Genomic DNA, 11,813 nt, shown 5'->3' with positions numbered 1-11,813 from the left:
ACCAAACTTGTTAAAACATCTGAAGACTTGAATGTTGTAGAAATATTTCATTTTATTTCTGTGCTGTTTTAATTGTTTTGTTTTTATTTGTATTGAACTTTTTTTCTCTTTATTTACTGTTTATAATCGTGATGTGTTCACTGTCCTCTGGTAATTCTGGGACAGGCACTAAAACAACTCTAAGTCAACGAGGTTCAGTGTAACACATAGAAATAAAGTTAATTTATATGTGAACATGAAATAATTAAAAATAAAACTTCACACAGTCTAAAATATTATTAATGATATTTATGATCATTTATAAAACACACAGTTTAAATCAGTTTAAACTTTAGTCATTAAAATGTGACTTTCACTGTGACTGGTCCTTCATCACCACACACACACACACACACACACACACACACACACGCTGAGTGTCTTTGAAGTCCAGTGGTGGGGGTGTCTGTCTTCTCATGAAGTATTCATGTAGCATGTCAAGTGTGTGTGTGTGTGTGTGTGTGTTTCACGGCTGCTGTGTGTCGACACGACGAGGAGGCGGGGCTGTGAGGAGAGAGGGAGGAGGGGGGAGGACAGGGAGGAGAGGCGAGGGAGGCAGACAGACGGAGGGACGGACGGACGGAGGGGAGGAAGGCTGGAGCATCGCCAGTGTTTCCCGGCAACAACATCAGTGAGCGGCAGGAATCCTCCCGCTCTTCATCCTCCAGCTCTTCATCCTCCCATTTGTTCCCACCTACTGATTTTAATCCTTTATTCCTCCTCTGCTGCTGCTCTCCTTCATCACCCCCCCCCCCTCCCGTGAGTTAGAAGAGGAGGAGGAGGAGGAGGAAGGAGGGAGGGGTGGAGAGGAAAAGCATTGCGATACTGCAGGAACAGACTGAGGAGCTACAGGAGAGAAGAGAGAGGGAGAAGAAGAGGAGAGGGGGAGGAAGAAGGAGGAGGAGAGGAAAACCAGAAAGAGAAACAGAGAGGTGAAATTAAGACGGGGACAGAAGGAGGTTGGTGCAAAGGAAACAATGACAGAAAAGAGGAGAACATGAGCTGAAGGAGAGAGCAGCAGGAGGAAAAGGTAAAACTAAAGACGGAGGAGAAACAGGACGGACGGAGAAGAAGACAGGAGGGAAACGGTGAGGAAAAGGAGGCTGAGTTCAGAGGAAATGAAAGAGAGCAAAGTGAAGGATAAGGACAGGAGGAGAAGGTGAAGAGGAGCAGATGGAGGGGTTTGGTGCAGTGTGTGTCGGGTGGAGGCAGTCGGGTGGAGAGATGCATCTCTGCAGGACTTTGATACTTTCTGCTGCTTTTCATGGATCATGTTTCAACAGGAACTTCGCTCCATGTTCTCTGAAAACTTCCTGCTGATTGGACGGACGCTGCAGGTCAGACATGAGACTCAAGGACATGCACGGACAGATGGATGGAGAGTTTACTGATGTGTTGAGGATGGAGTGATACGGCCGTCGGTCTGATCGACAGGCGGACTGAAACCTGTTGGAACATCACCAAGAAATCCCCAGAGGAGTTTGTTGGGAGGAGCTGTAGTCACGCAGACATCACGGTGCAGATAATGATGAAAGGAGGTGTTTGACACATTTGGACTCGTCTTTTTGACTCAAAGACGAAGTGAAGTCTTCGGGGAACTTCCTGAAGGCACTCGGTGAGAATTACTGTGAAAAGAGGAAATAGCTGACTGATGGTCGACCGATGCGTTAAAGTCTAAAAGTCATTTCAGCAAACCAGGAAGAGTCTCAGAAAATGTCCAGACTCCTTCAGGAGTCTGATCTGTCAGACGTCACTTCAGGGTCACAGAGATTACTGACAGATGGATGTGTTCAGGGTGAACTGAAACTGTTGGACGTGTGTTTGCAGACATACAGAATGATCTGATTGATGACACACACGTCCACAGGACTGTGGTGGGAGATGATCTAACAGATGAAAACAGAAGCAAGTGCAGACAGATGCAGTTTACAGATATTTCATGAATACATTTGAATTGTTGGACTTATTTTTGAGCAACGTCTTTTCAGTCTCATAAATGTCTCTGAGGTCTTTGAGAATGAAGCTGAAAGAAAGACACAGCTGCACAAACACAACTTGCACTGATTCAGAAGTTTTTGTCAATAAACCGAGAACATTTTTTTTTAAACTCTCAGATCTCCTGAGGAGTTTGGTGACAGTGACTGGAGTCGTCACTGATGGACGAGACGTCAGGTCACTGATGTTTCAAGAGTGAATTGATGCACAAGCAAGACTGAAGCCTGTTTGAAACTTGGTGAGGAGTTTGTTGAGACTCGAATCACTTTGACGTCGTCACAGGATCAACGAACAGTTTATAGATACATTCAGGATAAATTTGTGCAGTTTGGATGTTTGTTTGTAGACGTAGATTTTTTTGATGAATCTGAGGCCTTTGGTGTCAATGCTCCTGAAAACAGGAAAACACAGGATGACCAGATCGTTTACTCACACATGCAAGTTAAAGTCCTTCGATTGACGTCTCTCCTGGAACAACCCACCTTTGGATCCTTGTTGGCAGAACACATTTTGGGGGATTTTGATGGAATGACTGGTCTAAACTTTTCTGAAAACTTTTCTTGTACCTTTCTGGATTTATCTCGGACTCTACCTGGAGAACTTTCATTTTCTGGATCACTTCTGGCGCCACGTGTTGGTTTTCCTGCCGCCATGTTTCACTGTCGAACACGTCGGTCATGTCTCAGCCTCGCTGGTTTTTACTGATTCCTCTCTTGTTGGATTCAATCTGGTTCTGTGCGATGGTGAATGAGGATGAGTTTGGACCTGGTTCCTCTTTGAGGTGGAGAACTCTGAGCAGATAATGGACTGGAAGGAACTGTGAGTATCACTGTCTCCTCCACAGCGTCCGTCTGGTTTCATGATCTTTATGTGTCGGTTGGTTGATTTCAGAGTTTGAAACGAGCCTCAGGTTTCAGGATGTTGATGTGTTCAGAGGAACAGAGAAGACGGTGTAGAAATAAAGTCCATAAATCTAGTTTAGTGGAGACGGCAGGAGGTTTAATTGTAAAGAGAGATCGTTGGTGGAGCAGAGGGAGAGTTAACTTTAATGTTAGCTTGTAAAATAACACAAACTCTTTCCTCTTTATGTTGAGCTGCAGCTTCACACACTCAAAAAGGAAGTCTTTGTCTTTTTATGAGTCTCTGAGGTCTCTTTGTGGTCCAGGCTCTTCAATATATTACAGTCTCATTATTAACCCTGCGAGTCTCTCTGAGCCCAGTTCAACCAGAAGGTTTTCCTCATCTCGTCATGTCTGCATCCTTCACTAGAAACACTGCTCACTAATAACTGACCACATAGTTATTGAACTCTGAGTTTGTGCTCCTCCACAGTTTCGTCGCTTTTCTGCTCCAGTGTTATTTTTCTCAGGCTGGATGTTTGGTGCAGGAGATGAAGATACAAACAGTCGTCAGGCCCAGTCTCAGTCTCACAGTCGTCAGGCCCAGTCTCAGTCTCAGTCTCACAGTCATCAGGCCCAGTCTCAGTCTCACAGTCGTCAGGTCCAGTCTCAGTCTCAGTCTCACAGTCGTCAGGCCCAGTCTCAGTCTCACAGTCATCAGGCCCAGTCTCAGTCTCACAGTCATCAGGCCCAGTCTCAGTCTCAGTCTCACAGTCGTCAGGCCCAGTCTCAGTCTCACAGTCATCAGGCCCAGTCTCAGTCTCACAGTCATCAGGCCCAGTCTCAGTCTCAGTCTCACAGTCGTCAGGCCCAGTCTCAGTCTCACAGTCATCAGGCCCAGTCTCAGGCTCACAGTCATCAGGCCCAGTCTCAGGCTCACAGTCGTCAGGCCCAGTCTCAGTCTCACAGTCGTCAGGCCCAGTCTCAGTCTCACAGTCATCAGGCCCAGTCTCAGGCTCACAGTCATCAGGCCCAGTCTCAGGCTCACAGTCGTCAGGCCCAGTCTCAGTCTCACAGTCGTCAGGCCCAGGCCCAGGCACAGCTGTTTGATCACTGTGGAGGTTTTAGTTTGTGCTGCTGTTGAACTTTGAGGTGTTTCTACATTTACTCTGCACACTGATTCAAACGGACATAATGTTAAAATCTCTGTGTGATGCAACACAATTTAACTACGTCCTCCAACAGTTAGCCGATGTGAAAGTACGACAAACGTCTCTGTAACAGACTGAAAACAGACAGAAACTTTTATCTGCTCAGTAACAAATTGAACTTTTCACTCTTTGTGTCTTTTCATTGTTTATTTAATTTACGGTAGATTTTTAACCGAAGATTCTGTTCACGTCTTGTTCTGAGTCCCTTTTAACTCTGTCTGCTTAAATTCTCCTACAGACTGTGAGATGTTATCAGTCCTCTAAGTTTAGTGCAGTGACACTGTGTCACATGGATCTGATAAACTATGGTACGACATCATGTGTGATGTCTGCAGACTGTACAATGACAGCGCCGACTGAGTCACAGCTTCACATACTGAGTGATGCTGCAGGGTTATTATTGCAACTGTGAAAGGCAACATAGAGGGAACATTTAATACAATGAATAAGTAATTAATAAAATCCCCCCCAAAAAATGTTGAGAAAATGTCAGAAAAATATTCTTAAATTGTCCAAAAAGTTTTGATAAAATCTCAGGAAAAATGTTTAAAAACATGTCCGACAAAATGTTGATAAAATGTCCCAAAAAAATCTCAAAAAATGTCTTACAACAACCTTAAGTTTACTCTGCATTATATACAGCAGTGTGTGTGTGTGTGTGTGTGTGTGTGTGTGTGTTCATTCGTTGGGGCTGTCCACATACTTTTGGCCAGACAGTGTGTTTTGAGCGCACCACAGAAGAAGAGACAGGGAATAAAAAGAGGAGGAGCTTAAATCAACACACAGCAAGCTGCCCTTAATGAAGTGTAAATGTCAGCACTTTACACACACACACACACACACACACACACACACTGTCACCTTGAGGCGCTGTAGTTTGTGTTTGTAGAGTTTCTTGTGATAATTGTAACACTGTGTGTGTGTGTGTGTGTGTGTGTGTGTGTATTCCCTGAGGCTGTACACTCTGCTGTCCTTCATGGACACTGTATAATTACACACTCTGTTCTCTGATTGGACTCAGTGAGGAGGATGGAGGGATGAAGAGGAGGAGGAGGAAGAGTCTCTTCTTCTCTAATGATGTCAGATCTCAGTTTGAGCCTCCTCGACCCCCCCATTGAGCCTCCTCCTCGTCCTCGTCCTCGTCCTCCCCCCTCTCTGTACTGTAACAGGCAGTCTGCAGGTCAGCCGAGGTTTTTTTCAGATTAAAGTTAAAGTCTTCTTCCTGTGGACGATGTCAGTGACTCACAGTTGGAGCCTCTACAGTCCAGTCCCTTTGGAACCAGCAGTAAGCCTTCAGACATGGTACCTAGACCCTCGGTCTGTTCAGACAGTCCTCTTAAATGTGGGCGGGGTTGTTGTCACTCACTGCTCCGTCCAGCACTCGCTGTATTTCCTCATCAGCGGTGACACAGATGGAAGTCTGCACCTGGTTTATCGTCCACAGAACGAGGCTGCACGCCCACATTTTCACAACAAAATAGAACAGGCTGCAGTGAGAGTCTCTCTCCATGGGATATTTCAAAATAGCAGCTTTGTGCATTTAGTCCTTCTCAGGCAGAATGAGCTGGAAAATATCATCCAAAACCTAATTTCATACATGGCTGGCACAACTCCATCATTACCTCAATCAGTAGAGACAGAGGAATAAAGTCAAGATAACATTTAAAACAGACTATGAGTGAACTGATGAACAGGTGATTTGTGCTGATGAAGATTTATCAAGTCTTTGGACAACAGAGGAGATATTTTCTGATCAAGGGACGTCTGAGCAGCAGCAGGTTCAATCCCCACCATGCAGTCCAGACACTGGTGGAAGGGGTGGCTGATGACTCTGAAACTGATGAGTCTGAGGCTGATGAGTCTGAGGATAATGAGTCTGAGGCTGATGACTCTGAGGCTGATGAGTCTGAGGATGATGAGTCTGAGGATGATGACTCTGAAACTGATGAGTCTGAGGCTGATGAGTCTGAGACTGATGAGTCTGAGGCTGATGAGTCTGGGGCTGATGAGTCTGAGGCTGATGACTCTGAGGATGATGAGTCTGAGACTGATGAGTCTGAGGCTGATGACTCCGAGGATGATGAGTCTGAGGCTGATGACTCTGGGGCTGATGACTCTGAGGCTGATGAGTCTGAGGATGATGACTCTGAGGATGATGACTCTGGGGCAGATGAGTCTGAGGCTGATGAGTCTGGGGCTGATGACTCTGAGGATGATGACTCTGAGGATGATGACTCTGAGGATGATGACTCTGGGGCAGATGAGTCTGAGGCTGATGAGTCTGAGGCTGATGACTCCGAGGCTGATGAGTCCGAGGCTGATGACTCTGAGGCTGATGACTCTGAGGATGATGAGTCTGAGGATGATGACTCTGAGGATGATGAGTCTGAGGCTGATGACTCTGAGGCTGATGAGTCTGAGACTGATGACTCTGAGGCTGATGAGTCTGAGACTGATGACTCTGAGGCTGATGAGTCTGAGGCTGATGACTCTGAGGCTGATGACTCTGAGGCTGATGACTCTGAGGATGATGACTCTGGGGCAGATGAGTCTGGGGCAGATGAGTCTGTAAAGACTGGGTGGTGATGGGGAGGTGGAGGGTGTGCACAACTGCAACAAAAAAGGAAGAACCATGTTTAAAATGATGAGGTGATTGGCACACAGAGAAGGTCAACCTATGATAATGGTGACAATGATGATGTTGTTGACTAATGAAGATGATGACTGACTCTGTGTCTCTGTCCTCAGGGCGGCTCAGAAGCTCAGTCTGTCCCGCAGGAAGAAGTCCCAGCCGGGCGCCGGGGCCACATCTCCCACTGAGGCCTCGGGGCCCTTGCTTTACACTGGAGGCTTCAGCGGGGCCCTGCAGCTGTCCCCGCCCGCCGTCCCACCATGCCTCCTCCGGGCCAGATCAAAGGTCAAGGACACGCCGGGGATGGGGAAGGTATGAGGTCATGTAGTTACCCAGAATGCACTGCAGCAGCTCAGATTCTCAGCCTTCTGGAATCTCATGAATCCAGTCCACATCGGCCGGGTGGCGGGCTGTGGGAACCGTCAGTGGGTGGGTGGAGTCAGTGGGGGGGGGTCACAGGGTCATCTGGATGAAGGAGCTTCCTGTTTGAGTCTGAAGTAGCTGACGAATGATGATGATGATGATGATGATGATGATGAAGCAGTCTGTATTTAACCTGTTTTTTTGTCATTGCGCTGCTGACCCCTGATTGCTGCAGGCATGATGTTCTCAGGTTGTCCATCTGTCCTTTTCCATTCTGTTGAGTCAGATATCTCTGAAGGGACTTGAGGGTATCTCTCGAATTTGGCACAAATGTTCACTTGGACTGAAGAATGAACAAATTAGAATTAGGTTGATTTTGTCCATAACTGAAGAATTCATTCACTAATTCTGACCAAACTTGACACAAATGTCTAACAGGATAAAATAATGAAGGTCAAAAGGTCAAAGGTCAGCTTGACTGTGACATCATCATGTTTTAACGTCATATCTCAGGAACAGAAGGGGAGACATTTGGTCAGATACTGAATTGGTGACTCTAATCTTGAAACTGTGCTGATTGTATAGATCTTCTGTGTGTGAAGCATCCATGTTTTCACTGACATGGATGGAGACTGTCAGAGACACTGGACTGGTGGGCGGAGTCATACAACCACGGGGTGGACTGGTGGGAGGAGTCATACAACCACTGGGTGGACTGGTGGGTGGAGTCATACAACCACAGGGTGGACTGGTGGGAGGAGTCATATAACCACAGGGTGGACTGGTGGGCGGAGTCATACAACCACAGGGTGGACTGGTGGGTGGAGTCATATAACCACAGGGTGGTGACTCTAGTTTATAGTTTAAAGAGTAAATATCATTTTTTGATTTGAAACGTCTCAGAGTCTCAAACGTCCTGTTGGAGACGTGGACCTGTCCTCCTCCGGTCTGATGTGAGAGCAGATCACCAGGATGTGGTTTCAGGCTGTAATGAGCTGTGTGTCCTCTGGGGGACGCTATCAGGACTTGAGACTGTCCAACAGGGCAGCTGTCTGCTGTCATTATGTAACACGTGTAGAGACGTGTGTTTGGACTCACACTCAGCTGCTGGCTGCAGATCAGACGCTCAGCTGTCACTGAGCATCCTGCTGCTAGGTCTAATGCTGTAGGTGCAGGTTTTGGTCGGTCCAGACATGTCATTCATACATACGTGTCGTACACAGTGTTCCCACTGGTCTCTGAGCCTCTGTCTCACTGAGCTCGTCTCCTGCTGGACTGTTGGAGCATTAACCCTTCTCGTACCTGAGGTCACGATGAAACACGTCCTGCTGCAGCACGTCTGTGGTTCAACAGTCTTGACTCTTCAGCTTCGTTCTCCTTCATCTGTGACCCAGCAGATTCTCCAGGACACCACAGGAGTCTGATCAGACCTGAGGGACAGTTAACGAGCCGCAGCAGACAGGAAGAGGAAGTACATCAGTATGTTCATTAGAGTGGAGGAGTTCTGCTGCAGCTCAGACCTCAGCCAGCCTCAAGACCTGCTCGTGTCATTATCAGAGTCCGTACACATGCCGTGTCTTTATCCGCCTGGAATATGTGAGGTCAGATGCTGGGCGCTACTCTGAGCTAATCTTCAAGGGCACGGTGGCAGGTTGTGTCTGTGGTTGGTAAGCAACCATAACCAGCACCGTATCACAGCCTGTTAACCTGAAACCTTGAGATCAAAGCTAATCTACTTCCTGTGTGTCTGTGGGACAGATGTGACGCTCTGACAGCTGTGCACTAACATGATCAGCTTCTCCTCCATATTCATCACACACTGATATTTACTGAAGAAGGAAAGATATCTGTCAGCTGTGACTGGTTGGTCTTCGTCACATGACATGTGCGACACCGTTGCTCTGGCGTCTGCATTGAAAACAATGAATCACAGTGCAGCATGTTTACAGCTCCTATAAGTTCTCAGAGGAGACACTGCAGGTGATCAGGTTTAAACTAACAGATTTCACCAGGAAACTTTCTGATTCCTCTCATTAAGACACTTATCATTATTAATGACAAGTATACTGAAGTTTGATGTTAAAATATGCAAATGAGGCATCGTCTCGTTAAATGTAAAGTTTCTACAAACATCAGTCTGAAGTGAAACAAACTTTAAAGGTGTATTTTGGATGTTTCTTTGTCTCCTGTATGACAGCAGCCGTCACTGGAGACAGACGGGTCAGTTCTCAGCTGCAGACTGTGTCACGTGCTGTAAAAAGTGTTTTATCGTCGTTTGTTGGTCATAAAGTTCAAACTGTGAGTCACAGCAGAGACTCATAAGACACTGATCTGAGACTCACCGGTCACATGAGTTCAGATCTGTAATAACAGTCTTTCTTTCTGTTTCCTTTCGCTTCATGTCTTTCTTTTATTTTTAATTTGTCTTGTTCTTTTTCATCCTGTCTCCCTCTCTCTTCACCTCAAGTTATTCCATCCATTTATTTTTTTTTACAAATTTCTAAATTAATTTTAATGTTAAATTTCTTTCTCCCTGATTTTATTCTTTATTTTCCTTTCTTTCCTTCATAAACATTTTATTTTACTTTTTCTTTAATCATCATTTTTCTGTCTCCTCCTCTCATTCTGTCTTTCATCAGTTATTTTTGCATCAGCAGACGTCACCATCTTCACTCTCTGTCTCTGTGACTGAACGAAGAAACTGATTTCATCTTCTGACAATTCTTCAAATCTTTAACAACAAATATTCTGTGTTTAAAAGGAGAAAATAAATCTTTAATTTCAGCTGAAGAGTCGACACCGATTTTTATTCCAGATTGAATCTGATGTCATCATGTGGTGTCACAGCTCAGACTCTGATTGGTCCCTGTCTGTCACTAATGATATTATTTAGGTGAAACAAAGTGACGACGCTCCTCTTCAGCTCTTCATCACATATTCAGAGCCACAGCTGCTTCACAGACTGCAGGTGTGTCTGCTGTAGATGAGCGGCATCCTGCGTGCGGCCACAGTAACTGAGAAGCTGATGATTCGCTCCGCTGGCCCGCAGCGACACATCATTTAAAAACTGCTGCGTCTCAGATTGTTTTTGGCTTTAAACTTGACCTTGTCACCGCCGCCGAGCGCCAACTCAGCAGCTCTGTGACACACCAATAAAAAGCCTTCAGAGAGCCACAGCACGCCACGGCGGGCTGATCTGAGGTCGGATACAGCAGCTACTGCAGGTCAGAGGTCAGGAGGTCGGATCACACTGTGGTCACAAACTGCTCCTGAGGGTCTAATGACACCAGCTGATGATGTCCACATTCATCAGACTGCTGACAGTGACATAAAGACACCTGCCGGTCCCCCGTCCTCTCTGACGTGGACTTCCTGTCTGTCTCCAGGTCAGAGTGATGGTCCGGATCTGTTCAGTCCACAGCAGCAAGTCTTCAGAGTCCATGTCCCTCCTCAAAGTGGACGGCAGGAAGAAGCTGCTGACTCTCTGTGAGACGTCAGCCGGAGGACAAACCGCTGCTACCACCGCCCAGAGACGATCCTCCGCCTCCGCTCCAAAGACCTTCACCTTCGACGCCATCTTCTCCCAGGATGCCTCACAGGTGAGACGGGACAGAGTCGGCTCTGCTTTAGTTTAACCCTCAGAGACAGATACACACCAGGAGACACACACTTCCTGTGTCCTGATGTCAGAGTGAAACTCGCTTCAGTCTGATCAGTGACAGCTTCACACTTCAGCTTCAGACACTTTACTAACCTGCTCAGTCAGTAACTCACACACTGATAGTCTGAGCTCTTCATCACACACAGTGTGTTTTTAGTGTGTGTCTGTGTGTGTGTGTGTGTGTGTGTGTGTGTGTGTCTGATTGATCAAACACACGCTGACGTTCAGCCTCCTGCTGAGATAAACGATCAGATGATTCAGGTTGTGTTTCAGAAGCAGAGCTGCAGGTTTCAACAGCTGACTGTGAAGTCTGTGTCATCTCCTCTCGTTATGTCTTGATACTAACATACTGTGACATCATCACATAAAGTCTGGGATCATAACAGGAAGTAACCTACAGCATCACACAGTAACACAACGTAATGTGGATCACAGTGACTTATTGTGACTCAGGCTGCGTTCACACCTGCCCTGTTTGGTTTGGTTCAACTGAACTCCAGTTGGTTTGCCCCCTCAGTGCGGTTCGTTTGTGCAGGTGTGAACACACCAAACCAACCGGACCGAGACCTTCTTGAAGAGGTGGTCTCAGTCCGGTTCCAAAGGAACTCTGGTGTGGTTGGTTTGTGGTGAGAAGGTGTTGCGACCTGGATGTGAAGCAACTGCAGTCACATGACACATTGTTTGGGTTAAACATGAGCATGTTACAGTCCTGGAGGATTATTAATGTGCACCTCCTCCTGTACTGCCTTAATATGCACATTCAGCACATCCAATGCATCAAAACATTGTTTTCTAGTTGGAGCCGCGTTTGCCTCGTTTTCAAACTGTATGCTTTGACTAAAATGAACAATGACAGCAATATAGTCCACGATGAGCAGCGCTAAAATCAACCTGCGTAGTTGTCCCTCCATTGTGACATTAGAAAGTGTCACATTTATCTTGCAAGTGTACTCTTCTTCAACGTTTGCTTTACTTCCTGGATTTTTCCCACATGGAAATTCTGACCAATCAAGAGCAGCTTTCTCACACAAGGCATTTGATCTGGTCCTCTTGTAAATGCTGCCGTGAGAACA

At 46.4% G+C, this 11,813-nt stretch overlaps 1 protein-coding gene across 1 annotated transcript in view; it reads left to right on the top strand.

Annotated features, from left to right (window-relative positions):
- The first annotated feature begins 794 nt into the window (after positions 1–794).
- kif26aa (kinesin family member 26Aa) overlaps positions 795–11,813 on the top strand; it is a 42,596-nt gene continuing 31,577 nt past the window's right edge. The window contains exons 1-3 of the mRNA XM_049590416.1: positions 795–2,853; positions 6,833–7,028; positions 10,466–10,678. Of these exons, the coding sequence (XP_049446373.1) occupies positions 2,837–2,853; positions 6,833–7,028; positions 10,466–10,678 (426 nt within the window). The 5' untranslated portion in view covers positions 795–2,836. The remainder of the gene's footprint in view (positions 2,854–6,832; positions 7,029–10,465; positions 10,679–11,813) is intronic.

The sequence above is a fragment of the Epinephelus fuscoguttatus genome, linkage group LG11, assembly GCF_011397635.1.
Source record: "Epinephelus fuscoguttatus linkage group LG11, E.fuscoguttatus.final_Chr_v1".
NCBI classification, from domain to species: Eukaryota; Metazoa; Chordata; class Actinopteri; order Perciformes; family Serranidae; genus Epinephelus; species Epinephelus fuscoguttatus.
This window is presented reverse-complemented; position numbering and strand designations above follow the sequence as displayed.